A 25,665-nucleotide genomic window follows, 5' to 3' on the forward strand; every position below is an offset into this window, starting at 1 on the left:
AAGTGACCCTGGACCTTCACCAGATGACCCTGGGGGAGCCGGGGGTGGAGTGTGTGTGTGGGTGTTTCTACCTCTACCCAGGCTCTGCCCTCTCTCCCTTCAGGGAAGGAAAACGGGGTTTTTGTCTTGGAATCAGTAGTTAAATAAGTGATGGATGGACTGAGGGATGGAGGGATGGGTGAATTAATGGATGGAACCACCCTGCCCTCAACATTCCGATGGAATATGACACGCAGACTGATAAGGAAATACAAAGTAGCAAGAAAGCATTAATGAGTGGGCAGAATCAAGGAAGGCTTCCCAGAGGGGGTGGCCAGAGCAGAGCCTTGAAGGTAAGGATTACCAGAAGGGAAAGTGCAAGATAGGGGGTACGGCCTGGGAAATGGCAAGAGAAGTTGGAGAGGAGGCAATGAGAACTACTTCCAGGTACGCCTCCCCGCATGCCCTGCTGCCCCAGGGCTCTAGGTTGCTAGCACTACTGGCTGCTCACAGAAAACCCATAAGCGGACTACAACTCCCAGAAGGAACCGGCCAGACTACATTTCCGGAAAGAAATTGAGTCCCTATGGAGCGGGCCCCACCTGCCCAGGCTCCACCTCCCAGCGGTCCTCGCGTCCCAGACTGGACTACACTTCCCAGGAGTCGCTGCGCATATGCTCTGGCAGAGCTCGCACCGGCTACGTTGGTAGAGCACTACCGGGAACTGTAGTCCTGACGCGAGGACCACTGGGAGGCTCGGGGCGGGGCTTCGAGAGGGGCGGAGGGGGTATGGCGGCGGCGCCGGGCGGAGGCTGCTCGGCCTCCGGCTCGGGCTCCGGCTCTGTCCCGGGGCCTGTTGCGGCTGCTCGACCTAAGGTGGCCCCGAGCGTGGACTTTGACCACAGCTGCTCGGACAGCGTGGAGTACCTGACTCTGAACTTCGGACCTTTCGAGACTGTGCACCGATGGCGCCGCCTCCCACCCTGCGACGAGTTCGTGGGCGCCAGGTGAGTGTTTGCGTGCGTGTGGGGGAGGGGAAGGGGCGGGGCCGTGATGGGGGAGCGTCTGAGGTGGGGTCATGATGGAGGGGGTGGGGCAGAGAGGAGCACTAGTGGAGGGGCGGGGCCACGAGGGAGGGTCTTGGGGAAGGGGCGGGGCTTAGGAGAGGTCATGATGTAAGGGTCTGTGGTGGGGGTGGGGCCATGCGGGGGTGGGGGTGGGGCCATGCAGGGCTGGGTTAGGGTCTTAGTAGAAGGGGTAAGCTTGATGGAGTGGGGCAGGGCGGAGCCATAGTGCATGGGCGGGGCCATTGGGAGGGCTTGGGGAGGAGGATGGGGGCGGGGCACACCTGTGAGGGGGGGTCCCACAGCAGGGGGCCCCCAACCCTTGCCCTGACCCCCCCCCCCCATTCTCTCTTCTGGCAGGCGCAGCAAGCACACGGTGGTGGCATATAAGGATGCTATTTATGTGTTTGGAGGCGACAATGGGTAGGTGGGGGGGCCCTTGTGGGGGCTCCCTTTATGGGGGTCATCGCACCAATTTTAGGGGTGTGAGGTGGATCCTCAGGGATTCAGAGGAATCTTTCTTGTGCTCCTAGGGGCTTGTGCTCCTTGGGCAGCCTCCTTCTCTCTGGGGTCTTTGTATTTGCTGGGGGAGCCACCCTGTGCAGAGGACAGGCCTGAGGTCAGGAAGACCTGAATTCCAGTGTGGCCTGGGTGACCCTAGGCAAGTCACTGAGCCTCTCCCTGCCTCAGTTTCCTCCTCTGTACCAATGTAACAGCCCCTCCCTCCTAGAGTTGTTGTAAGGGTCCCAGTGAGCACCTGGCACATAGTAGATACAATTATTATTATTATTTCCCATCGCAGCCTAATTGCATTCCTTTAAAAAACAACACGTTTTGGGGGCAGCTAGGTGGTGCAGTAGATAAAGCACTGGCCCTGGATTCAGGAGGACCCGAGTTCAAATCCAGCCTCAGACACTTGACACTTACTAGCTGTGTGACCTTGGGCAAGTCACTTAACCCTCATTGCCCTGCTCCCCCCCAAAAAAAAATGCCAAATAAACATGTTTTGTAACTGTACTTTTTTATAACTGAAGTTGCCTGGTTTGTTTTTGTGATCACTGCTGTTCCTTGTTGGATGGTAAGCGATGTAAAAGGTCCTTCCTTCCTTCCCTGCTCCCCGTTTTTTGATGTTGTCAGTGTTTAGTCTTGTGTCCATTTGGAGCTTCCTGGGGGTCAGGGTGGAAGAGGCCAGTCTAACCCCAGTTTCTGCCAAATACCTGGTGATTCTCCAGCCGCTCGGGTCCCTCTGGGTGGAGGGGAGGCGGGACCACCCCCTGGTGGCTCTGGGATCTTGCCCATGTGGCCTGCTCCACAGGCCTCTCCTTGCTCAACCAAGGCCATGCAGCTCTGGGGTGTTGTTCCATAAAGATCTCGCTTTTCTCTCTGCTCTTTCTCTTGAAGTTTTGGGCCTTTTGGGGGTCTTTGTCCTTGAAGTCATCCCAGGGTGATTGGTGGAGCCTGACTTTGGTGAACTGAGTTGTGACTCTGGGGTCACTTCTTCCCTTTGTGATGTCTCCCTTTCTGTCTGGAGGGCTTAGGGGTCATGTCCCCATCATGCCTGGCTCTGCCCGAGCAGCGGGTTTCTTCTTACTTGAAGTCTGGAAGTCGTTTGAGAAGTCTCCTTTCATTTCCTCAGTCCTGTGTACAAATGCTGCTGCAGGCAGGGTGGTGCGGCTCTGGGGCGTGAGGCCCTGGGTTCAAATCCATCCCATCCCTAGTAGCCATTTGGTGGGGTAGGTCCCTGCATTTCTCATCCTCACTTTCTGGCCCTGGGAGGCTCCTGATTGGACGGCATGTGTGCCAAGCGGGGTCTGAGGGGCGGTGCGTGTGGTCATCCTTTCTCATGGGTGGCCAGGGCCTCGGTCACATGCTCAGAGAAGGCAGGCCCGAGGAGCTGGTTTGTTCCAGAGCCTCCTGGGGAGGGGGAGAGGAGGAGGATGTTGAGGCCCAAGAGGGGAAGGGACTTGGCCAGGGTTATTTGAGTAGCATGTGGCCAAACCAAGATTAGCGCCTGGGTCTTTGGCTCCAGGTCGTTGGGCCTCACCCTGCACCACTGCGGCTGGTAGTGCCACATATCGGGCACCGGGCCTGCAGTCAGGAAGACCCAGGGTACCGTCTGTCTCCAGACACTTACCAACTGTGTGATCCTGAGCAAGTCACTTTACCTGTTTGCCTCAGTTTCCTCAGGTGTTAAATGAGCATGCTAGTAGCAGCCACTGCCTAGGGCCTGGCACACAGCAGGACCCCATAAATTCTCATTTCTTCGTCCCTTTTCCCTGAGAGCCTTGGTGGGTTCTGCTGTAAGATGGCAAGAATCTTGGGGGTCCCTCTTTGCAGCCTTTTTATGAGCAAAGGACTGAGCCTTGTGCCCCTATGGCTTGGGGGAGGGGGCTCCGATGTGCTGCCTCAGGCCTCCTTTCTCATGGTCGGGGTCCCCCAGCTCCAGAGCCGGGAAGAGCCTTAGAGGCCACTGAGGCCAGCTCTCTCACTTTACAGGTGAGGAAACTGAGGCAGGGCAGGGCCGAGTCTGCCCAGATTGATGTGGGTAGAACGTAGCTGAGCCAGCATTTGAGCCTGGTCCACATTCAGGCCCTGCCTGCTGTGCTTCCCTGAGAGCCCTGCACTACTGTGTGACCCGCTTAAGGTCAGAGCCTCCCTTTGAACTCTGACCGTGTCCCTTTCAGAAAGACGATGCTGAATGACCTGCTGCGCTTCGATGTCAAGGACTGCTCCTGGTGCAGGTGGGCTCCGGCTGCCGCCATCCTGGGCTCTCCTCACCTTTCCCTGACCCGCTCTGGAGGTGGGGAGCATTAGGACAGCCCCATGCTGGCCCCCGGCCTTGCCTGGGCCCCCAGCCCCATCCTGGGCCTAGCCTGGCCCGGGTTCCCAGCCCCAGTCCTGCCACCCCCAGCTCCCCAGCCTGGGCTCCCAGCCCCATCCTGGGCCTAGCCTTGCCTGGGCCCCCAGCCCCATCCTGGGCCTAGCCTGGCCTGGGCTCCCCAGGGCCCGCCCCAGCCTCCAGGCCTGACTCCCTGTGGGACAGAGCAGACTGGCCCAGACCTCCTGTGAGAGTTCAGAGAAAGGAGGATGAGCCCAGGCAGGTGGGAGGGGTCAGAAGTTGCCTGGGGGAGGTTGGAGATGACAGGGCTGGGTTTGGGGCACATACTGCCCGCCCTCTGGGCGAGCCCTCCCTGGGGGTCCATCTCCTTCCCGCCTCAGCTTCCTCCCCATCCCTGGCCCTGCCCCGCCACTGGCTCCCGAGGTTCCCTGCAACCACATGCTGACACTCCCCCCTGCTCCCGGCCCCGCAGCCCGCTGGTCACTAGCCATGGGGCCTCCCTGGGGGTCTCCACCCGTGGAGGAGATGGGCAACATGTTCCTGAAGAATCCTGTTCTTTCCCGGTGGATCCAGGAGCCGCAGCGTGCGGCTCTGATGGCATCTGCCCCCCTCTCTAGGGCTTTCACCACAGGGACACCGCCAGCCCCGCGCTACCATCACTCCGCCGTTGTCTATGGGAGCAGCATGTTTGTGTTTGGTGAGGACACTGCCCGGCCCCCTGGGGTGGGGAGTACCAGGGTTATTGACCCATTTAATGCATCAGGCTCCTGAGGCATGGCCGGGCAGAGGGTCTTGGGCCTTCCCAAAGCCCCCTGGGGTGCACCCTTGGCCCCCGTGAGTGCCAGGCTCCCAGGTCAGGCCCTGGAGGGACTTGTGCTTGTTATCCCACCAAGGGGTCCCTGGGGCCTGAGGCTTGGCCTGAAGGATGTTCATTCTTCAGCCGTGAAGCTGGGGCTGCAGGGGCCGCCTGTTCCCAGAGTGAGAGCAGACCTCCTGGGGCGAGACAGTGCCCGGCTACACTCCCCTTGGATACTTCCAGTGACAGGGAGCTCACTCCCTAACAAGGCTGTCAGTTGTATTGTTGTCTAACAGATCCTGGGTCTAGACGTGGAAGGGGTGTTGGAGAAGACTGTCTCCTCCGACCTTCTGGGGAGGACAGAAGCCCAGAGAGGCCCAGGGTCCCCCAGGTGGGATTGTAAGCCAGGGCCTCTGTCTGGAGGAGGAGCCACACCCGGCTCACAGAACTACATCTTCACAGGCGGCTACACTGGCGACATTTACTCGAATTCCAATTTGAAGAACAAGAACGACCTGTTTGAATACAAGTTTGCCACTGGGCAGTGGGCAGAGTGGAAGATTGAAGGGCGGTGAGCGGCAGCCTGGGAGCCCTGGGGTGGGGGGGTGGGGGGGCCCTGGAAAGGCCGGGGCAGGGTCTGAAATAAGGGGTGGCAGCAGAGGGCCCCCCATCAGGACCGTCTTGCCCCCCTGCCCCCGGGCTCTTTGTCTGGAGATGGTGGACATGGGGGACCCTCAGGGTCAGTCAGGGCCTTCCTGGGTCAGAAGGTGACCAGCCCCAGCTCCCCACTTAGCCCCATGTGACAGGAGAAGAACGGTCAAGGGCCTTGCAAAGGGCAGCCCCACTTCTGCTGGGCTCCAGGCTTGGGTGGGGTGGGGTGGGGTGGGGTGGGCGGCAGGAGACCAGAACGGAGTCAGAGGAGCAGATGGCAGGGGACAGGGACAGATGGGGGGGGCGAGACTCTAGACAGAGCCTAGATAAGTACTGACAGCTATGACAGGGAGGAGCTACAGGGCACTTTGGGGGGCAGCTAAGTGGCGCTTCAGTACAGCGCCAGGCCTGGAGTCAGGAAGACCTGAGTTCAAATCCAGCCTCAGACACTCACCCTATGACCCTGGGCAAGTCACCGAACCCTCTTTGCCTCAGTTTACTCATCTGTCAAATGAGTTGGAGAAGGCCATGGCAAACCCCTCCAGGATTTCTGCCAAGAAAACCCCAAACAGGGTCATGAAGCATCAGCCACGGCAGAAACGCCTGAATGCCAACCCAGAACTTTGAGGTGTTCAGAGGACTTTACCTGCATTCCCTCACATACCCCATAGGGGCTATATGATCTTCATTTACAGTTGAGGAAACTGAGGCACACAGTGATCAGGTGACTTGCCCAGGGTCCCATAGTTGGTAAGTATCTGGAGGCAGGTTTTGAACTCAGGTCTTCATGACTCTAGGTCCAGCGCTCTGTCCGCCTGGGTCAGGTGTTTGGGTGTGAGACCTCCAGGTGCTGAGAGGCGACAGTCTGAGGAATGTGCTGGGAGGTGACCCCTCGGGGAGGCCAGGGCCGGTGGCCATTGGGTGACCCGTCCTCCCTTGGTCTCCCCAGGTTACCAGTGGCGAGGTCAGCGCATGGGGCGACCGTGTACAGTGACAAGTTGTGGATCTTTGCAGGTTACGACGGAAACGCCCGGTATGTGGGCGCAGGGCTGGCCCCTCTGTCTCTGGGGGCTGCTGAACCACTGGGCAGCCTCAGCCGGCTCCCCCAAATGAGGGTGTGCCCGACCTCGACCCCGAGGTCCCACTGGGCCCCTCAGCCCCAGGGGCTGGTCCAGGCTGGAATCCCCTTGGCCACATTTTTGGAGAGGCAGCGTCAGCCTTTCGGTGGGATGGGAGGCTCCCCACCTGCCCAGGCAGCCTGTCCCACTCCCCATTGGAACCTTCCTCCCTTGTAGATCTGCTCTGGGGTGGGGATGGGGGCTGGGCCCCTCTTGTGTTCTAGGCCCCGCCTTGCTGAGGCAGTGGCTGGCCCAGGTGCCCCCCTGCTGAGCCCACTCCTTTCTTCCGATGCCCGTCTGAGGTGGGAACAGGTGCTGGGTTCCTGGAGCTGCCAGGTTTGCTTCCCAGGTCCAGCCCAGCCGCCTCTGGGGAGGGCCCATGACATCCTGGTCTGGGCCCTGTGAAGGTGGAAGTCTGAGCCGGGCGGGCACTCCCTCTGGGGCTGTGCCCAGCTCTTCGTGGCGTGACCTGGGGCAGTCTGGGTTGTAACTACCTGCACCCCCCCTTCCTTCCCTCCCTCCCGATCCAGGCTCAATGACATGTGGACCATCGGCCTTCAGGACCGAGAACTGACCTGCTGGGAAGAGGTAAGAGGCCTGTTCTTGGCCTGTGGCTGTGAACTTTGGGGGGACAGCAGCTGTTCTGCAGGGAGCCCTTCTTCCTGCCAGGCTTGGGTGGAGGGGAGAGGAAAGAGCCCTGGGCGCAAATCCCGCATCCGATGTGAAGGGCTTTATGGAGCCACAGTTTTCTCATTGTAAAATAGGGTCGTCATGAGACGAGAAGAAAAATGCCAAGGGCTTTGCCCACTTTGTGACCCCCTGTGCCCATAGATCAGAAGGACACAGAGAAATGCGGGCGCAAGCAGCAGTTCTGGATGCGGTTGCTGGGGGTGGGCGGCCCCATGTAGCTGAGGGCATTGGCAAAGGCTCCAAGGAGAGGGAGGAGCTTGAGAGGGGTCTCCATGGAGGAGAGGGCTTCTCTGAGGCAGAGGGAGCAGGGAGGGCAGTACAGGCCCCGGCGCCGACCAGGGCAAAGGCATGGAGGTAGGAGATGGAGGCAGCGTGTGGGAGGGGCGGCATGGCCAGTGAGTCCAGAAAGGGAGTTTGGGGCCTTCAGAGACCCCGGGAAGGTGACGTCTCCACTTGCGGGGATTGGATTTAAGTCCTAGAGGCAGCAGGGAGCCACTGAATAATAGCAGGAGCCAGGATCTGCAGGGGGCTGCTCCTGGTCAGTCACTGTGCTCAGCACCAGCTAACGGCGGTCCCCAGCTGTGGCTCCCCGCCCGCAGCAGCCTCTGCTGGCCCATCTGGAGAATGGGGCCGATTCTTCCCCCCCCCTCCTCCCCCCAGAACAAAGTCTGGATGGCCTGAGCTGGCGACTTCACTCCCAGAGGGGACTCCCAGCTGCGGGAGCTCACACAGCGGAGGCCAGGGCTTCCTGCCCAAGGCCGGCTCAGGGGAGAATGCAGACACAAATGGTGGTTACTCGACACTGTCCTCCCTGGAGCCTGTGTCCTCATCGCTTGTGTGAAGAGCATACCTATTGATAGTCAAAGGCCCTGTGGGGCAGTGGCTAGAGCCGGCCACTGACTCAGGAAGACGGGCTTTACGTCCCTGGGTCTCTGACTCCAGCTGCAGGGTGGGCCGGCCTGCCCCTGCTCCAGGAGAGGGTGTTTCAGTGGCCTCCTGGACCGGGGCATTTGTAGACATGTCCCCCAGGGTTTGTGGAGCAAACACAACACACACCTTGGACAGAGCCCTTTGGCCCCAGGGCTGAAGCTTCCTCTTGAGGACGATGACAGAGGTGGCCTTCTGGCTTTAGGGCCTGGGCTCCTAGGAGGGGCTCCCCGCTGACAGCCAAGTGTAGGGAGGACCCCGGGCCGCTGACCCCACTGTCCTGGGGCCAGCTTGTCCATGACTGGGTCAGAGCAGGGACAGTGCGTGTGGGGGGGGGGCGCTGCGGGCCCTGCTGCTCCCCCTCAGCCACGTGGGAGGACTGGAGTCAGGAACCTGGGAAGGTAACCGGGTCCTCTGGAGTAGGAGGGTGGCAGTGCTTCACGGTGGCCCCCGGGGCGTTGCTGACCCTCTTTTTGTGCCCTTTTCGCCCCCCAGATCGAGCAGAGCGGCGAGATCCCGCCTTCCTGCTGTAACTTCCCCGTGGCTGTCTGCAGGGACAAGATGTTTGTGTTTTCAGGGCAGAGCGGGGCCAAGATCACCAACAGTCTCTTCCAGTTCGAGTTCAGAGACAAAGTGTACGTGTGTCTGGAGGGTGCTCCCTGCTCCCCAGTCCTGGAGAGAGCCCCCAGAGATCCCCAGGCTCATTGGCCAAAGAGCCGTCCCTGCCGTTCTCCTGGTCACCGGACCCGCGGGCGAGGGCAGCGGCCCTTGTCCAAGGCCCTATTTTAGCTTGCTGATGTCACTGACTCGGCACTTCCAACCCGGAAGGGTCAGCTTGATGCCGCCCATGGGGATTGACGTCTTCTCCTCCTGTCTCCCAGCTGGACTCGGATTCCCACGGAGCACTTGCTGCGCGGCTCGCCACCCCCTCCACAGCGAAGATATGGGCACACCATGGTCGCCTTTGACCGGCACCTGTACGTGTTTGGGGGTGCGGCCGACAACACCCTCCCTAACGAGCTGCACTGCTATGATGTGGACTTCCAGACCTGGGAAGTCATCCAGCCGAGTCCCGACAGCGAGGTAATGGCCTTCTCTGGGGCCGCGGCCGGGTAGCAGGGGTGCTGGCTGCTGGCTGGTCTTCAGGGAGGGTCTGAGGAAGAGCCCCATGAGACCACGGCCTCTGGTCTGGGCTGGCCAGGGGACCCTTCCTTCCCTTGTCTGCCTTCCCCTCCCTTTCCTTGGGGGCCTCCCATCACGGAGGAGAGCCCCTGGTAACACCTGGGGGCCCTGGCTTAGTGTGGAGGCCTGGGAGCTGTCCCCAGAAGAGAACTTGCAGGTGGTGCCCCCCCCCCCCAGTCTAGTCGTGCCCCTGCCTTCGGCCAAGGATGAAACAGGCCTGGGGAGAGGAAAGGACTTGTCCACTGTCACTCAGGCATTCAGCACGCACTCTGTGCTAGGTGCCGAGATGGGTCCTGCTGTGGGAAGAAGGCAGGGCAGTCGTCTCCACTGGCTGGGGCTCCTTTGTCAGCAAACGTCTGATTCCCCTCTTGTCCATTCTACCTCTTAGAACCTTCTTCCCACGCTCTGTGGGGACAGAGGGGTGACTCTGGGGACACCCCCAAGCCCTGGCAGCTCCTACTGACCGGAAAGGCTGGGAACCTGAACCCAGGCTATACTGTCAGTCAGTCATTCAGCTGGCACCAATTAGGCACCTGCTGTGTGCAGGCACTGTGTGAAGTGCTGGGGACACCAAGAAAGTCCCTGCTCTCGAGGAGCTCCCAGTCTGATGGGGGAGGCTGCTTTGTCCCTTGAGCTGTAGACAGGATAAGCGGGTTGCAATCAATAGAGGGAAGGCCCCGTGATTAAGGAAGACCAGGGAGGGCCAAGCCTGGAAGGCTTTGGCGAGCCTCCTGACCCCACCTCTCTCCTCTCGGCTCCTAGCTGCCCAGCGGGAGGCTCTTCCACGCGGCTGCTGTCATTTCAGACGCCATGTACATATTTGGTGGCACGGTGGACAACAACATTCGCAGCGGTGAAATGTACAGGTTTCAGGTACCTGGGAACAGGGACGGGGCCCAGGTGGGCGTCTGGGCAGGTGGGCAGCACCTGGGACCTCCCTTCAGGGTCAGGCTCGGCCTGTTCTGGGGCCATGGGGCAGTGATAACGCAGGACAGAGAAGGCCAGGCCCATCCTCTTCCCTGCCCAGGTCCTTGTGAGCACGGCCTGGGTCCCTGCTGCCCCCTGGAACAGCAGACTGGAGGAATGGGAAGGAAGGGGCCCACAGGTGGGCCAGGGGCCTGGCAGGGCACTGGAGACAGGAGGGTGAGATGTGGGTGCCTGCACACTATGTGCAGAGGATGGCAACCCCTCAGCAGGCCTACCTAGCAGGAGGGCACATCAGGGTCCGAGATAAAGGCCCAGATTTGCCCCTGACAGCGGGCAGGGAGGGTAGCTAAGCCGAGGGGCTGAATGTGGAGCTCAGAAGGCCCTGGACTGGAGTGGATGGAGGGATGCCCGCTCTTTGGTTTGGGCCAGACAGGCCTGGGCGTCATCCCCTATCCTTAGCCCTGCCCAGCCTCCATCCAGGGCAGGGGGCTCAGTTCAGTTGGGTGGCACATTTTAGGCCTGGTGTTGACAAACAGGAGCTGGGCATGGACTATCCTATGTGAGAGGGGTCAGCCTTACCCCCTGAGGGCTCTCCAGGATAAGGGTGGTAAATAGAGGGAGGGGGTTGCAGTTCTTAGGAAAAAAAGAACATTATTGAAAACCGGAGCTCCCCAAAGATGGAGCAGGTGCCTTGGGAGGCCCAGACGGGTCTTTGTCGAGGTGTTGGAGCGGGGTCGTTCCTGTGTGTGGGAAGGGCCCCTCCTGCTTGGGTCCTGTGACCGCCTTCGTGCCCAGACCCTGAGGCGCAGGCTGCTGTGGCTGGGGGAGCCTGGCCCGCTGATGGCTGGTGCAGAGCGAGGCCCTGATCTGGGCAGGGGCAGCACCAAGGGGGCCCTCGTGTCTTTCAGTTTTCCTGCTACCCCAAGTGTACGTTACATGAAGATTATGGCCGCCTGTGGGAGAGCCGCCAGTTCAGTGATGTGGAGTTCATTCTGGGAGAGGTGGGTGGGGGCGCGGGACCCTCCAGGGACTGTCCTCTCCCTCCCCCTGGGGCCAGAGCTCCTTTGCCAGCCTCCCGCTGGGATGTGGATGGGGAGATCCCAGGGCTTGGGTGTCGTAGGGTGCCCTGGGGGCGTGGCCAGTCAGCCGTGGCCGTGGTCACTATCAGGCAGAGGCTTGGTGGCCATTGGGGGGGGCTGTGGGAGGAGTCATGCTTTGGGATGGAGCTGAGCCCGATGACTCTTAGGGTCTTAATAGAGACCTTGGGGCCATCCCCCTCCTGTGACGGGCAAGGACACTGAGGAGCAGGCCAATGAGAGACCTGCCCAAGGGGCCCTGGGCAGCGGTAGCAGGCAGCCAGAATTTCTGCCAGGTCCTGGCACCGAATGCAGGTCTAGCACCCTCAGCCCTGCTACTCTCCCAGCCTGAGACTCCAGGACAGCTCCTATCCCCAGGGTTAATAAACATGGGCACCTGCGGGGTAGCCTGCAGGCCCAGAGAGCAGCAGCAGCAGCTGCCCAGGGAGCCTGATGAGGCTGATTTCTTTGCATTGACAGAAGGAAGAACGGGTTCGAGGACACATTGCAATTGTCACTGCGCGCTGCAAGTGGCTTCGGAAGAAGATAATGCAGGCCCGGGATCGAGTGCGACAGGTGAGCGTCATCTGCCATCCTAGGCCTCCTCCAGAGAGCAGCTGGCTACTCAGGAGTGCTGATCTCCACTCCTCTGAAATCCCAGACAGTGTGGGTCACTTTCTTAGAGGCAGCAAGGGCAAAGAGGATGAACCTCTGAGCATGGGGTGCGAATCCTGCTTCAGACTCTTACAGGCCTGGAGCGTCTTCATCTGTAAAACGGGCAGAGGGACGTCTGCCTCTCAGGGATGTCGTGAGGACGGAAGGTGCTTTGCAGTTATAGAATGAAGGGAGTGTCTCTTTGGCGTTCCTCCCAGCTCTGAGTCAGACATCTCCAGGAGAGAGATGAGCCGAGTGACAAAGGACTGGGGATCCCCCTCCCGGCAGGCTGGGCAGCTGGGGTGGCTCTGCCATTGACCACCACGGGACTCTTGCCCAGGTCCAAATACAGGCAGGCATCCTTCCTAGAAGGGCGGGTCAGGGGCCTGCTGCTTCCCTTGGGAGGTCATCAGGGTGAGTGACAGGACTTTACAAACAGGGAGATGGGATTTAGTGTGAGAACAAAGAGAAAAGCGTGTCTGTGTAATAGTGTGATGTGGAGAAGGTGAATGGGAAGGACCAGCGAACACCAGGAGTCCTGTCAGGGCCTAACGCTCTGCTCCCACAGGGGCCCTTGGTGTGGGTCCCTGCCAGAGGCCTGTGTTCTGCTTGGGTCCTGTGTGCGGGACCCGACAGACGGCCTCCCACTGTCGTCGTCCTCTCTGCTGATTGACATGGGAAGAGGCATTGCCTTCACTCTCTTCCAGGGAGAGCAGGCATGTGGCAGGGGCACAAAGAGGCTGATGTAGCAAGAAGGAACTTAGAAAGCTTTGCCAAGGGTTGTGATTCTTAGGCATGGGACTCAGGGCAGCTGTTTCCATCTCTGCTGCCAGTCAGAGGCCGGCTCGGAGAGACGCAGCTTTGGTCACGGAGATGCCGGAGCACGGGCATGACAGGCTCCTGACCAGGGATGGAGCGCGGCAGTCCTGCGCCTCTCCCCAGCACAGCGGGGCAGGTCCCCTGTCGTCTGGAGGCCCTCACTCCCTGAGGTCCTTTCTCACTCTCCAGCTGTGGCTTCATGATTGATGCAAATGCTCTGAAAAGGAAGGAGGGAACACTGCCTATGGTCTGACTCCCTCAGGCTTTGCTGAGGAATTTTCAGCTTAGGAGACCAAATCTGCAGAAGGAGCCGATGGTGAAATGCCCTTGTCCAGAGGATGGGTCAGGGGCAGACCCCAGGACATCTGTTCCAAGGTCAGCAGCTCAGACATTCATAAGACCCTGACAGACGACAGTGACAGAGCCAGGGAGCCGAGCAGGCGCCGTCCCCAATGACCGCGTCAGGAGCGTGACACCAAGGACGAGCCCCGAGTCCAAGGGTGGAGTACGTGGGCTGCTCAGAGTGGAGGGATGCCCATCATGGAGGATGCCTGTCAGACCCGCTTGCTGGGGCAGAAAGGACTGTTGGTCCCCAAGCTAAGTTAGGACGTGGGCGAGCCCCCCGCTGCCCTGGAGGCCAGCTCAGAGTGGGCAGAGGAGTTGCATTCTTGGACCCTGGCTGGAGCCACTGTCAGGAGAGACTCGTGTCACAGCCCTGAGGGGGCCAGTGTGGCTGGAGGGCCAGCAAGCTTGCCTTAGGGTGCTGGCCAAGGCTGGTGGGATCCCAATGGATGAGTGGCTTGGGCCAGCCTTTTGTTGGGTCATTCACCTGGGCTGGCAGGAGAAGCCCATCGATAGCAGTTAGCTAGACTTTTTTTTTTTTTAAGTGAGGCAATTGGGGTTAAGTGACTTGCCCAAGGTCACACAGCTAGTAAGTGTTAAGTGTCTGAGGCCGGATTTGAACTCAGGTACTCCTGATTCCAGGGCCGGTGCTCTATCCACTGCGCCACCTAGCTGCCCCTTAGCTAGACTTTTATTGGCACGTCTGGCCTCGTCTCATAATCCAGCGAGAGCCCTGGCTTGGTGGCTGAGCTCACGGGGCGGTTCATGTCAGCCGGAAAGGAGGAAGGTCTCTCAGTCTCTAGCCGCTGTGCTGTCGGGCGTCTCCTTGGGGCTGCAGAGGAAGCACGCGGGAGGCCCACCACGTTCTATGATCGCCAGGGGAGGGGGCAGAGCTAATGTGTGGGGTGACAGACCGAGAGAGAGCTTGGCAGCCTAGAATGGGGGTGGACCCTGTGGCGAGCGGGTGAGAGCACTATCGAGCAGGTGAGGAGAGGAATGAGTGAGAAGCAGCCAGGGAACCAGTGTGACTGGCCCAGGGGTGCGGCTTTTGCTCCCTGAGGCCAGCTCGTCCCTACCTCTGGTTCTCAGCCCTTCCCTGGCTCTTGCCTTCTGTGGGGCCATTGAGGACCTGGTGTTCCCGGGGGCGGCATCATCTGCATTGCCCAGACCTGGCTGTGAATTGGGGTGTGGGGAGACAGCGGGGTATGGGGGTCAGGCATGCCACACCATCTCTCGAAGCAGCTTCAGTTTCCACATTTGTGAATGGGAAATGGCTCTGTCAGACCAGGATGGTGCTGAGCCTGGGCTGGCCTGGCGGATCCCTGCCCGCCCGGAGACAGCCCTGCGTAGGAGCTGACCGCTTCCCCTCCCCCTCGCCCTGCCGCTCTTCCTGCGTGTGCCCTATGCTCCTGTCCTGGGTGGAGGCACACACAGCAGGGTGAACAGCTTGGAGCCAGGGACCGGGTGCGAATGCCGTCACCTCTTCCTTCTCAGCCTCAGTTTACCCGCTTGTGAAATGCCAGGCTGCACAAGATGAGCAGCACAGCCCCTTAAGGCTCCATGTGCTGGTGCCCCTTCTGCACAACAACCTTGGGGAAGCGAGGGGGGCGGGGCTGCTCCGTTTTACAGATAAGCAGACTGAGGCTGCAGGAGTCTGGCCCCTGAGGCCGCTTGCTGGCAGATGCCGCCATCTCAGCTTCTTTATTTTGGTTGGACTTAGAGATCTAAGCTAGAGCCAGAGGAGGAGGGGTCGCTCCCCCCACCGAAGGAGGGGCCGGGTGCCGTGGCGGGCGTGAAGCTGCCCCTCCCGCCTTCCCTGCTGGAGGTGGCAATCCGTGAGGCCGAGGCACAGCCCTTTGAGGTGCTCATGCAGTTCCTGTACACGGACAAAATCAAGTACCCTCGCAAAGGTAGGGCCTGGCGCCTCCCCCTGGCTCCCCGAGACATGGGAGGGCTGAGGCTGGCCCGGCTGCCTGTGTGGAGGCTGCCCCTCCGTGCCCCACCCCCCCGGCCCTAGTGGCAGCTCCTCTGGGGGGCCCTTTGCTGAAGCCCGGGCGGCCTGGGCTCCCCCTGCCCCCGCCCAGCATCCCTGGGTGTGCCAAGTGCTTTCCTCCTGAGACCTCTGGGCACCAGGTAGTGCAGCTGTTAGGGGCTCATTTTATAGCAAGGGAAACTGAGGCGGCCACCTGTGAGGTGACCATACGCATGGGCTCGGCCATGGGCTCAGCCTGTTCCTCGGTGAATGCCAGGGCACGTGCAGGACGTTCTGCTCATCATGGACGTCTACAAGCTGGCCCTGAGCTTCAAGCTGTGCCGCCTGGAGCAGCTCTGCCTGCAGTACATCGAGGCCTCCGTGGATCTGCAGAATGTGCTCACTGTGTGCGAGAACGCCAACAAGCTGCAGCTGGACCAGCTCAAGGCGAGAGGCGTTGGGATTGGCGGCTGCCCGAGGCTGGGGGGCGAGGCCGTGGCTGTGGCTGCGGGGTGAGGCCGCCCCTGGAGCCCGAGAGGAGGCCTCTGGGGCTGTCTGGTGGGAAGGGGGGGTACAGCTGTCGGGCAGCCCCTGGAAGGGGGCCGGGAGGGGGCCCCCCAGGACGGCGGCTGCTCCGCCATCTGCCCCTCTCCTCTCATCTCTGCCCCACAGGAGCACTGCCTGAACTTTGTGGTGAAGGAGTCCCACTTCAACCAGGTGATCATGATGAAGGAGTTTGAGCACCTCTCATCCTCCCTGATTGTGGAGATCGTGCGGAGGAAACAGCAGCCGCCCATCCGTGCCCACTCAGAGCAGCCAGCCGACATAGGTGGGCCCCCGCCCCTTGCCTTCCCTCCCCTTCTCCCTGCTCTCCCCACCCCCTTCCCCCCTCCCCCATCTCCTTCCCCCTCCCCCCTCCCCTGCCTGTGGGGTCCTCCTTCACCAGGTTCCTCCAGGGTGTTTGCACAGCTCTTCTGCCCCCCCTCCCCCCGCCCTGCCAAGGCACATGCTGGGGGATCATGATGCCCACTTTACAAATGAACAAGCTGGAGCTCAGACAGAGCCACTGATATGCCCAGGGTTGCCCGGGCCGTACATGCTCATGGGGGCAGGAATCCCTCCCCAAGGGAGGTGCCCCTGCCCCCCATCACTGTGGGAGCAGAAGGGTCTGCACAGCACCCAGGGCCCTCGGGGATCTTTGCCTCTGGTGCCCCTGAGTCAGAGAGGTCGGCCTCTCTCCCTCTCCCCAGTGGCCCACGGCCACCCCTGAGGGCCCCCTGGGTGTGGCCCCGTGGGCGCACTTAGGCCTGTCCCACTTTCGGTAGGGACTTCGCTGATCCAAGACATGAAGGCCTGCTTGGAGGGGGCAGGGACAGACTTCTGTGACATCACCCTCCTCCTGGACGGGCACCCCCGCCTGGCTCACAAGGCCATTCTGGCTGCCCGCTCCAGGTTGGTGACAGAGGGGATGGGGGGGCGGGCAGGGGCTTCAGCCAGAGCAGATGGGGCCAGGCATGGCCGGGCCTGGTCTCCCAGATGGTGGCAGGGCCTCCTTGTCTTCCAGTTACTTTGAAGCCATGTTCCGGTCCTTCATGCCCGAGGATGGCCAAGTCAACATCTCCATTGGGGAAATGGTGCCCAGCAAGCAGGCCTTCGAGTCCATGCTCCGCTACATCTACTACGGGGAAGTGAACATGCCCCCTGAGGATTCTCTGTATCCTGCTGTTCGAGGGGAGCAGCTGGGCAGGGAGGCTAGAAGCCCTTGGGGGAAGCCACCTGGAGGCGCTTGGGGCCCACCCAGAGCCCAGGGCCTGATCCTGCCTCTGCTTTGGCTAACTGGGGCATCTGGGCCCCTTTCTCTGCCATCACACAGTCCTCTGGCCGTGTTTCTTCTTAGCCGGCCCCAGGCCCCTTGTGGCCAGAGGGGAGGCCCCCACACCCTTTGCCATCCAGAGGGTGGGCTCGTACATTGCGACAGATCCCCTAGAGGAAGGCCCCGCACACAGACCTGCAGGGGGTCCCTGCCCTGCTCTCTGCAGCTCGGTCGGCTTAGTGCCAACCAGAGTGCCTCCTAGCTATGGTCTGCTCACACTCAGCAAGAAGGTGCCCGTGGGTAGAAGTTCATTCAACAAGTCTGTAAACATCACCACTTCAGGATCTCCTGTGGCTCAGCCTGGCTCTGGGAGCAGGTCCCTCAGGGTGGGGCCGCATGTTGGGGGGCGCCTGTCTTCCTTAACCACCACCAGCTATCTCTTTGCCGCCCCCTATTACTATGGCTTCTACAACAACCGGCTCCAAGCTTACTGCAGGCAGAATCTGGAGATGAACGTGACAGTGGAGAACGTGCTGCAGGTAGTGGTGCCCTCTTTGGGGCGGGGTCCTGCCGAGGGCCACCTTGACCGCTGACCCCCAGGCCTTGTGTGTCAGATCCTAGAGGCTGCCGACAAGACGCAGGCCCTGGACATGAAGAGGCACTGCCTTCACATCATCGTGCACCAGTTCACCAAGGTTGGTTGGCTCTTTTCTGGGGTTTGGGGGGTCTGCTGCCCACCCTGCCTGCTCTGGCCCGGAGGGGCCAGCTCCCTGGCCACAGATGGAAGGAAGCCTTGCATCCGTCGACCAGAGCATGCCTCCGTCCTCTCCGGCTCCCGTTCAGGCCTCCAGGCAGCAGGCACCGTCCCTCCCAGAGAAGGCCAGTGGCTCCTAGCTGCCTTGCGGGGAATGGCAGGCTGAGGGTCGGGAGGAGGGAGACCCCAGGCAGGCGGCAGTTGTGAGATGCTGGGAGTGATCTGAGAGGACAGAGAGGAGCTGGCATCCCTTGGGCAGTGGGGGGGGTCCCTTCATCGCTGTCCTGCCTGACTTCGCACTGTCGAGAGCCCCGTCCCCTGGAGCTGAGCTGGGCCCATGCTAAGTGATGGACCCCCGAGCCCCAGTGGGAGATTGGCAGGGAACAAGGGTGGGGTGATGGAGTTTGAGCCCCTCTGGGACAGCGGGCCTGGCTCTGGGCGGTCATTGTGGGCCGTGGCCAGATGAGGTCGCTGAGGGGGATGGGCTAGGGGGCCCTTCCTGGGCTGGTCACCTGGCCCCCAGGCTGCTCCCCCTGGTCTGGGCCAGGCCACTGTGCTGTAAGCACACACGCCCAGGCTAAGCCCACAGATGTGGAAACTGGATTTGATTGAGCCAAGCCACATAGTGGGGCCCAGAGAAGGGAAGAGGGGCAGCCATGCCTGGGGCCCAAGCTCCCAAGGCCTGCAGGCTCACTAGTGATGCTCCTGGGTGTCCCCAAGGGGGGGTCCAGGCATTGTGGGAATAAAAGTGCTGCTGCTGTCACCTTAATGTCACTCCCTGCGGATGTGTCCTCCCACACACTGTCCAAGCCCTGGCTTCTCTCCAGGGCCCGAGAAGCATCTGGCCCAGGGCTGGGATTTCCCCAAAAGGCAAAGGTCGCTTCGGGGGTGGGTGAGATGGGTCCGACCAGACGTTCACTAGGTGGTCACTGGCAGCAGCGGGGTCTTGGGTTGGTCATTGGCAGTGGCCTGTGTCTAGTGGGGAGGGGGAGGGTGGGGAGGAGCAGCATGAGGGACTTTGGCCTCCTGGGACTCAAGGCCAGAGCAACAAATGAGGGAGGGTCGGGCCATGGGAGTGAGAGAGGACAAGGGAGGGGGAATGCCCCAAACTGGTCTGGGATGAGAGCTGGGAGGAAGCACCCCATCAATTTACAGCTAAGGAAACTGAGGTGCAGAGAGGAGTGATGTGCCCCAGGGTGCACAGATGTGTGACAGCCAGGATTTGAACCCAGGATCTTGTTCCACAAGCCCAGGGTTTATCCCACTGTACTGGGACTTAGAGACAGGACAAAGGAGTGGAGAGGATGGGTTAAGTCAGGGCACAGACACTGTACTGAGACTTAGTCTGGAGAGGATGTGGGGAGGGGATGACTGTCATTGCCCTCAAGGATCTGAAAGGCCAGAGGGAAGCAGGGAGAAATGGTAGGGTGGGGGTGGGGGGGGTGTCCGCCTGTGTCCCTGCACGGATGCTGCAAGACAACGGGCACGTGTGTGGGTGTGAGCACACTCGTGTGGGGCTGCGCCTCAGGGTTGGCCTGACCCCTCCCTGTCCCCCCATTCTCTGTGTCCTGGACCCCCCTCCTCCCCTTCTGGGCTGTCAGGAGCCGACCCTGGACCCTGAGGTCCCGGCCAGAGGACAGGCCTGGGAGCCATAATTCCATTGTTGTTGCTTTCCCCGAAGGTTTCCAAGTTGCCCAACCTTCGAGCCCTGAGCCAGCCTCTCCTCGTGGACATCATCGAGTCTCTGGCCACTCACATATCTGACAAGCAGTGCGCCGAGCTGGGCTCCGACATATGACGCCCTGGTTGGGGGGGGGGGGTGCCTCGGCTGGCTGTTCAGGGGCCCTCTGCAGCCCTGGGAAGCTCTGTGTGCTCAGAGGGGCCTGGGCAGAAGCTCAGATGCCCAGTGGGCCCAGCGCGAGGGGGCTGACGGGCAGAGAAGACCCCCTAGCTGAGCTGGAACACATCTGTGAACTCTTGGAAGTGCGTGCAAGGGACCACTCCCTTCTGCCAGAGCTGTGGGGGAGCCCCCCAGGACTGAATTGAGCCTTTGCTCAGATCTCGGGCTTGGATTTTTAAGAGACCAGTCAGTAGTTGCTCTACTTTGAAAGACCATTTAGAGGGAGTAACAGAAGTTTTGTACTTGGGCACCCCTGGGCTTGCTAGAGGGGAGGCCAGCCCCACTCCCATGGCCAAGGATGAAGGCTGGGGTGGACAGAACAGGAGCCTGGATTCTCTCCCCTCCCTGTGTTCCTGGCCTGGTCAGAGAGGCCCAGCCTTTAGAAGTCCCATATTACCCCCAGCCGGGAGGCACAGGAGGGTCCAAATAGGGACCCACTGTTGCCCGGGCAGCCACAGGTACTCATGGGGCCTCTGCTCTTTTCTCCAGGTCAGTTATTTCCCACGTCCCTGCCCATCCTTGTCCTTCCAGTGCTTGTGGCCTTTGTCACTCTCCTTCCCTGTCCCTGCTGGGCATTCTGGTTTGCTGCTCCTGTTAAGGTCCGAGGGCCAAACCCCACCCCCCTTCCTGGTTGTCAAGGGGTGGTGGCAGCCACTGACTGGTTCTGGTGGGATGGTGAGTGCCCTTGGCCGGGAGCAGCCCCATGGCTCTCCACAAGTGGCAGGGAAGGCACCAGCTTGTCCTGTCCTCCCCCCTCCTGGGGGGGGAGTTCAGGTTTAAGCCAGGTGGAATATCCCCATTTCATTACCTCTGAGTGGGAAGGGTGGCCACTTGGCCAGTTATGGGGCTTAGAGCCTGAGGTTTGGCCCAGAGGAGCCCTCTGGCCTCCCAGCTCCCTGTGGTGGTGGCAGCCCCCACAACCCCCTCTGCCTAGCAGGGCTCTGGTGGCCCCAGGGAGAACTGACCTCTCAGAGGGCCCTGACTTAACCCATCCTCTCCGCTCCTATAAACCGTCAGACTTGGGCTGGGCTGCCCCACGTGCTGTCTCTTTGTTAATTAAGTGGACGACTAATGGACCATCAGCCGCAATGGGAGACATGTACCTGCCCTAGCTGACTGTCGAGCACGACCCAACCAAACAGATTCGGTCCTTGGAGGCCCACGTAGCCATCGGCCGTCCAGCTCCTGAATTAGTCAAGAAGTGTCTGAATGGGGTCCTGGCTGAGTGACCCTTTGGGCACTGATGCCTAGAGACATCTTTCTTACCTGTGACTGTTCTGAATAGAAATAAAGAATTCTGACAAGGAATCTGCTTCTTGGTCTTTTTGGCTGCTGGGGAGGACTGCCAAGGTTCTCCTGTGTGCTGAGGTTAGAGGTCAGAGGTCCTCTCTCTAGTGCAGCCTTGTGTATTTTCAGGAAGGTGAACCTGGCTTTATGGAAGGAGAGGGGGTGTGCGTGTGCATGTGTGTGTGTGTTGTGTGCATACACACACACATGTAAGCAGGGTCCTAGGCTCAGCTCTGCCCTTTCCTGCCCATGTGACTGTCCTGGTCATTTCTCTGGGCCTTCATCTTTCACCTGGCCTGGGTGGCCTTCAGCTAAGTTCCCCTAGAGCTGGGGGCAGTGGGCAGAGGGTGGGCATTGCCCACCAGCCACGGGAGCCCTCTGCTGCTCTGAGACGGGCCTGCTGGCTGGGCGCTCACTCAATAAGTTGGGTGAAGAGCTGGTCTCCAGCGTCTTTACTGGCCATCAGGGAACGGTTTGACATGAAACGAATGGAACAAAGCCTTGGCTTTGAGCTGGTTTTTCCTCCCTCCCGACCCCCACAGGTGTGAGGGGGCATGTGCTCCTGGGGTGCCCGGCCTTGGCATTTCAGCACCGCAGCTGCAGACACTGCCCCTGACCTTCTGGGCCCAGGCAGGGGAACACACAGCATGTGGAGGGAGGGAGATGCTGAGCAGAGTTGGGGATGAAGATCACAAAGACCCCCAGAAATACTGTGGAGGTACCATGGTCTCGGGCTGGGCCTGGCACAGCTCCCTACTGTACTGGGCATCGGGTCCCAAAGCCAGGCTCCCAGGGTGGCCCTCAGGGAGGGTGGTGAGGACTGGCACCTTCACTGCAGCTCCAAGCCCTGCAGGTGCTCCTTGAGGGTCTGCCGGGCATCCGCCTGGGCCCACTTCTCCCGTGCCCGCTCTTGCTGCAGCCGTGCAATCCGTAGCCGCAGCCGCTGCTCTCGGCGCTTGCAGGCCTGCAGCTGGCGCTGGGCTTTGTCCAGGGCATCCAGGGCCGCCTCCGCCCGCCGCTTCCACAGCAGTGCGCTGCCCACCTGGTAGCTGTGCTCGTTCTGGATATAGGCGCCGGCCGGCGGGGGCAGCCGCAGCATGTAGGCCGACGGGGACACGGGCCGGGCGGCCGAGGGCGAGGGCTCCCGCTCCGGGGATGGGGGGCTCCCGCAGCTCGCTTCGTCCCCACGGGGCTCCAGGGGCTCCAGGAGGTCCGAGAATGGGCTCACGAGGCCGCTGGGGGCTGGTGAAGGAGGCAGAGCCGGCAGGCTCCCCGGAGGAGTGGGGCCTTCAGGGGCGGGCGCTGCTTCCTCGGGGAAGCAGGGGACATCCACAGGAGTGGGGCCATTCACCAGGGTGTTGGTCACCGGTGCGGGGGGCGCCCGACCCGCAGAACAGCTGTGGAGGAGAAGACACCCATCCCAGGACTCTCCTCCCTGGCTGAGGAGCCCTGAGAACCTCCCACCCAAAGGCCTTCATTCTCCAGTGGGGAGGCTGGCGTCGGCAAAGGAGAGGACCTGCCCAGGACCACAGGCCCCCGACCTGGGGGTCTCCCCCTGCTCCACCCTCTTTCTCCTTCCCATTCCCTCCCCAGGGAGTCCTACCGGCGCCTTCGTCTTCTGAGGCGGGCAAGATCGGGGGAGCCGGGCTGGTACCCCCGCGTCTTGGGCTTGGAGGCTCGGCGCAGCTTGGAGAAGGACTCGAAGATGGTGGGAACAGCCCCTTCCTTCAGCCGATGATACCCACTGAGGAGAGAGGCATGAGCGCGTGGGCAGCCGTGCCCCCACCCCTTCCCGCGGGCACCCTGCCCCCCAGCTCCCCCTCCCGCGGGCACCACGCCCCCAGCCCCCCCTCCCGCGGGCACCGCCCCCCAGCCCCCCCTCCCGCGGGCACCGCGCCCCCAGCCCCCCCTCCCGCGGGCACCGCGCCCCCCCAGCCCCCCAGCCCCGGCTCCTACCTGATCCCCACCAGCTCAAAGCAGTTCTCCTCGAAGTGCTTGGAGCAGAAGTAGATGTACTCGGACGCGGGGTCCCAGAGCCCCTGCCCGCTGGGGTCCAGCCGCCGGCAGTTGGCCAGCCAGAGCCCGCGCCGGGGGTTGTCCTTCTTGGGCAGCCTGAGGGGAGAGCGGGCTGGCCCTTAGGAGGAGCCGGAGGGAGGGGTACGGGGCCTCCCCCGCGGCCTCAGCCTCCTTCTCCGGACAGTCTGCCCTGGCCAGTGCGGGGGGGGGGGGGGGGGGGAGGAAGACCGCCAGGCCATCGAGGGAGGGGGCTTGGGCCAGCAGAGGGGGGGGGTCTGGAAGGCTCGCGGGGCTGCTCCTGGCCGGGGGGGACAGGTGACGGGGGCGGGGCGTCGGGCGCCAGGGTCCGGGACACCCAGGCCGCCCCTGCCCGGGCTTAGCTCTGCCCCTGGGGCCGGCACCCGCGGCTGTCCGGGAGGCCCCCTCCGGCCCCGCCGTCGCCCCGGCTCCCCGGCAGGGCTTAGCCCCCAGCGGGCGCTTCATCGGGGAGTCGGGGTCACTCGTCTGCTGCCTCTCCCCCCTCCCAGCCCGGAGTCTGGTACACAGCAGGCGCCTAACCAATGCTGATTCAGGGACTGTTGCTGGCTTCCCCTTCTGCGCACACAGGAGGCGCTCAGTCAATGACCGCTGACCCGGCTCGGCCCCCCCTCCCCCCAGACAAGCCCCGGCCTCAGCCCCCGGGGGGGGGGGGGGCTGGCCACGCCACCCCACCCCCTCTCCTTCGCGGGAGCCAAGACCGGCGCTCCTCGCGCACGCGCGGTGCGCACCCGCGCCGTCGGCGTCGCCCCGCGCAGGCGCACGCTCGCACGCAGCACGTCCGCGCCCGTCCGCCGGGGGCGCGCTCACCTGTGGAAGGAGATCCCGCGGGTCCGAGTCTCGCGCGTGTCGCGGGTGCAGCAGCCCGCGGCCGAGCAGTGCCGGGGCATCTGCGGGAGGAAGGACGGAGGGGCGTGGCTTCAGCCGACGCGGGGCGGGGGAGGCCTCTCCCACTCCGGCCGGCCAGCTCCGACCCTTCCCGCCCCTCCCCCCCCCCAAGCCCCCGGCCTCGCCTCCTTCCCCCCCCCTCCCGGATCCGCCCCCGGCCCTTCTCCCCCTAGACCGCACTCACGACTCCTCCATCGCGACGCCGCGGACGTGGTCTCGCGAGAGCGCGCCCACCGTTATAGGGCGTGCGAGCTGGAGGGGGCGGAGTTTGCGCCTGCGTAGTGAGATTAGGCCAGGTTACCCAGGATGCAACGCGGCGGCGGGGCGAAAGCGAGGCTCCGAGAGAAGCGGGGTGGGAAGAGGCGGGGCGCGCGATGATAGGGCGGGAAGGGAAAGAGCGGGGCCAATCAGAGCGGCCAGTGCCGGCGCAGGCAGTAGGTGTGAGGGCCTCTGGTCCGACAGGCTCCGCAGTGGCCCAGGGACGGCTACCCAGGTTGCCTCTGGGGTGAACCCTCGCCTCGATTTAGAGTTAGGGAAACTGAGGCTTGGGGGGAGGAAAAGGAGGGGAGCAGGCATGGCAGAACCACATCCCAGGTCCCATTTTTTCCGATGAAAGATTATGCTGAGTTTTGCTGGGTAGGTGATTCTTGGTTGCAATCCCATTTCCTTTGCCCTCTGGAATATCATCTTCCATGCCCTCCGGTCCTTTAATGTGGAAGCTGCTAGATCTTGTGCTATCCTGACTGGGGCTCCAGAGTACTTGAATTCTTTCTTTTTGGCAGCTTGCAGTATTTTCTCCTTGACCTGAGAGCTCTGGAATTTGACTATAATATTCCTAGGAGTTTTCCTTTTGGGATCTCTTTCTGGAGGTGATGGGTGGATTCTTACAATATCTATTTTAGCTTCTTCTTCTAGAATTTCAGGGCAATTTTCCCTGAGAATATCTTGGAAGATGATGTCCAAGCTCTTTCCTTGATCATGGTTTTCACGTAGACCAATAATTTTCAAATTCTCTCTCCTGGACCTGTTTTTCAGGTCAGCAGTTTTTCCCAGAAGATATTTCACATTGCCCTCTATTTTTTTATTTGGATTTGCCCCCTGTTTTCAAGGGGCCGGTAACTAGCAACTCAGCTTCATTTGTTATTGTGGTTTGTTTTTTTAGTCACGTCTGACTCTTTGTGACCCCATTTGGTTTTTTTTGGCAGACACTGAAGTGGTTTGCCATTTCCTTCTCCAGCTCATTTGACAGATGAGGAAATCGAGGCAAACAGGGTGAAGTGACTCATCCAGGGTCATAGAGCTAGGAAGTGTCTGAGGCTTGATTTGAACTTGGGTCTTCCTGCCTAGAAGCCCAGCGCTCTATCCATTGTGCCATCTAGCTGCCTCTTCCTAAAAGCAATTAATTGAATTGGCTCTTTCCTATTAATTGAACAAGGTTAAATGGAACCAGGCGATAGTCACTGACCCCCTAACAGGCACGTGTGCATGTACACACAAAGCTGGTGAGGGCTCCAGTCAGTGGCCAAGAGCCACCCCTGAAGGGGAGGTGGCCTGATGAGGCCTCAAGTAGGGCCCAAGTGAACTTCCTCACATAGGCCCTGGCAACATAAAGGACAAAAATGAGCTGTCCCTGTCCTCAATGAACTTACTCTCTATTGGTTGTTGAGTTCCCTGTACATTTCCATGGGGATCAATGCCAATTGCATTTCCTCTTGAATCCTGTTTTCTGCATTTAACAACACTGCTCTGAGGGCTTCACGACACCAAAAAGGCCAAGAAATCAGTCTTAGGAAATTGCATTTCTCCACTGAACTGTTTCCCACATTTCAGTCTTGGGAGCTTCCCTTTAAGGGTCATAGACTTTAGGGAGCCTCAAGATCACTTGGCTCCCTATTCCTTCACTTGACAAAGGGGAGACTAAGGCCGAGCGAATGG

At 61.1% G+C, this 25,665-nt stretch overlaps 2 protein-coding genes across 2 annotated transcripts; one reads left to right on the forward strand and one right to left on the reverse strand.

Moving 5' to 3' along the window:
• The first annotated feature begins 761 nt into the window (after nt 1–761).
• LZTR1 (leucine zipper like transcription regulator 1) lies at nt 762–20,811 on the forward strand. Its single transcript, XM_044003385.1, has 20 exons — nt 762–986; nt 1,404–1,466; nt 3,728–3,784; nt 4,500–4,579; nt 5,141–5,249; nt 6,279–6,362; nt 6,978–7,035; nt 8,560–8,699; nt 8,946–9,147; nt 10,009–10,119; nt 11,082–11,174; nt 11,730–11,825; nt 14,785–14,974; nt 15,314–15,483; nt 15,709–15,865; nt 16,362–16,488; nt 16,601–16,750; nt 17,283–17,388; nt 17,464–17,544; nt 19,285–20,811. The coding sequence occupies exons 1-20, from the start codon at nt 769–771 to the stop codon at nt 19,399–19,401; spliced, it is 2,409 nt and encodes an 802-aa protein (XP_043859320.1). The 5' UTR covers nt 762–768; the 3' UTR covers nt 19,402–20,811.
• Nucleotides 20,812–21,227: 416 nt separating this feature from the next.
• On the reverse strand, nt 21,228–23,997 carry THAP7 (THAP domain containing 7). Its single transcript, XM_044003392.1, has 5 exons — nt 23,915–23,997; nt 23,653–23,732; nt 22,747–22,902; nt 22,394–22,534; nt 21,228–22,187 (listed from the first exon to the last, which is right to left on the reverse strand). The coding sequence occupies exons 2-5, from the start codon at nt 23,730–23,732 to the stop codon at nt 21,620–21,622; spliced, it is 945 nt and encodes a 314-aa protein (XP_043859327.1). The 5' UTR covers nt 23,915–23,997; the 3' UTR covers nt 21,228–21,619.
• Nucleotides 23,998–25,665: the final 1,668 nt, after the last annotated feature.

Source organism: Dromiciops gliroides, chromosome 1, assembly GCF_019393635.1.
Source record: "Dromiciops gliroides isolate mDroGli1 chromosome 1, mDroGli1.pri, whole genome shotgun sequence".
NCBI classification, from domain to species: Eukaryota; Metazoa; Chordata; class Mammalia; order Microbiotheria; family Microbiotheriidae; genus Dromiciops; species Dromiciops gliroides.

Excerpts from the sequence above, each read along its gene's own strand:
- LZTR1 (XM_044003385.1), top strand. The coding sequence starts at position 769 with ATGGCGGCGGCGCCGGGCGGAGGCTGCTCGGCCTCCGGCTCGGGCTCC. Across the intron at positions 4,580-5,140 it reads GAGCAGCATGTTTGTGTTTG|GCGGCTACACTGGCGACATT; the intron begins GTGAGGACACTG and ends ACATCTTCACAG. Across the intron at positions 16,751-17,282 it reads ATGCCCCCTGAGGATTCTCT|CTATCTCTTTGCCGCCCCCT; the intron begins GTATCCTGCTGT and ends AACCACCACCAG.
- THAP7 (XM_044003392.1), bottom strand. The coding sequence starts at position 23,732 with ATGCCCCGGCACTGCTCGGCCGCGGGCTGCTGCACCCGCGACACGCGC. Across the intron at positions 22,903-23,652 it reads CGCGGGATCTCCTTCCACAG|GCTGCCCAAGAAGGACAACC; the intron begins GTGAGCGCGCCC and ends CTCTCCCCTCAG. Across the intron at positions 22,188-22,393 it reads CTCAGAAGACGAAGGCGCCG|CTGTTCTGCGGGTCGGGCGC; the intron begins GTAGGACTCCCT and ends TCTCCTCCACAG.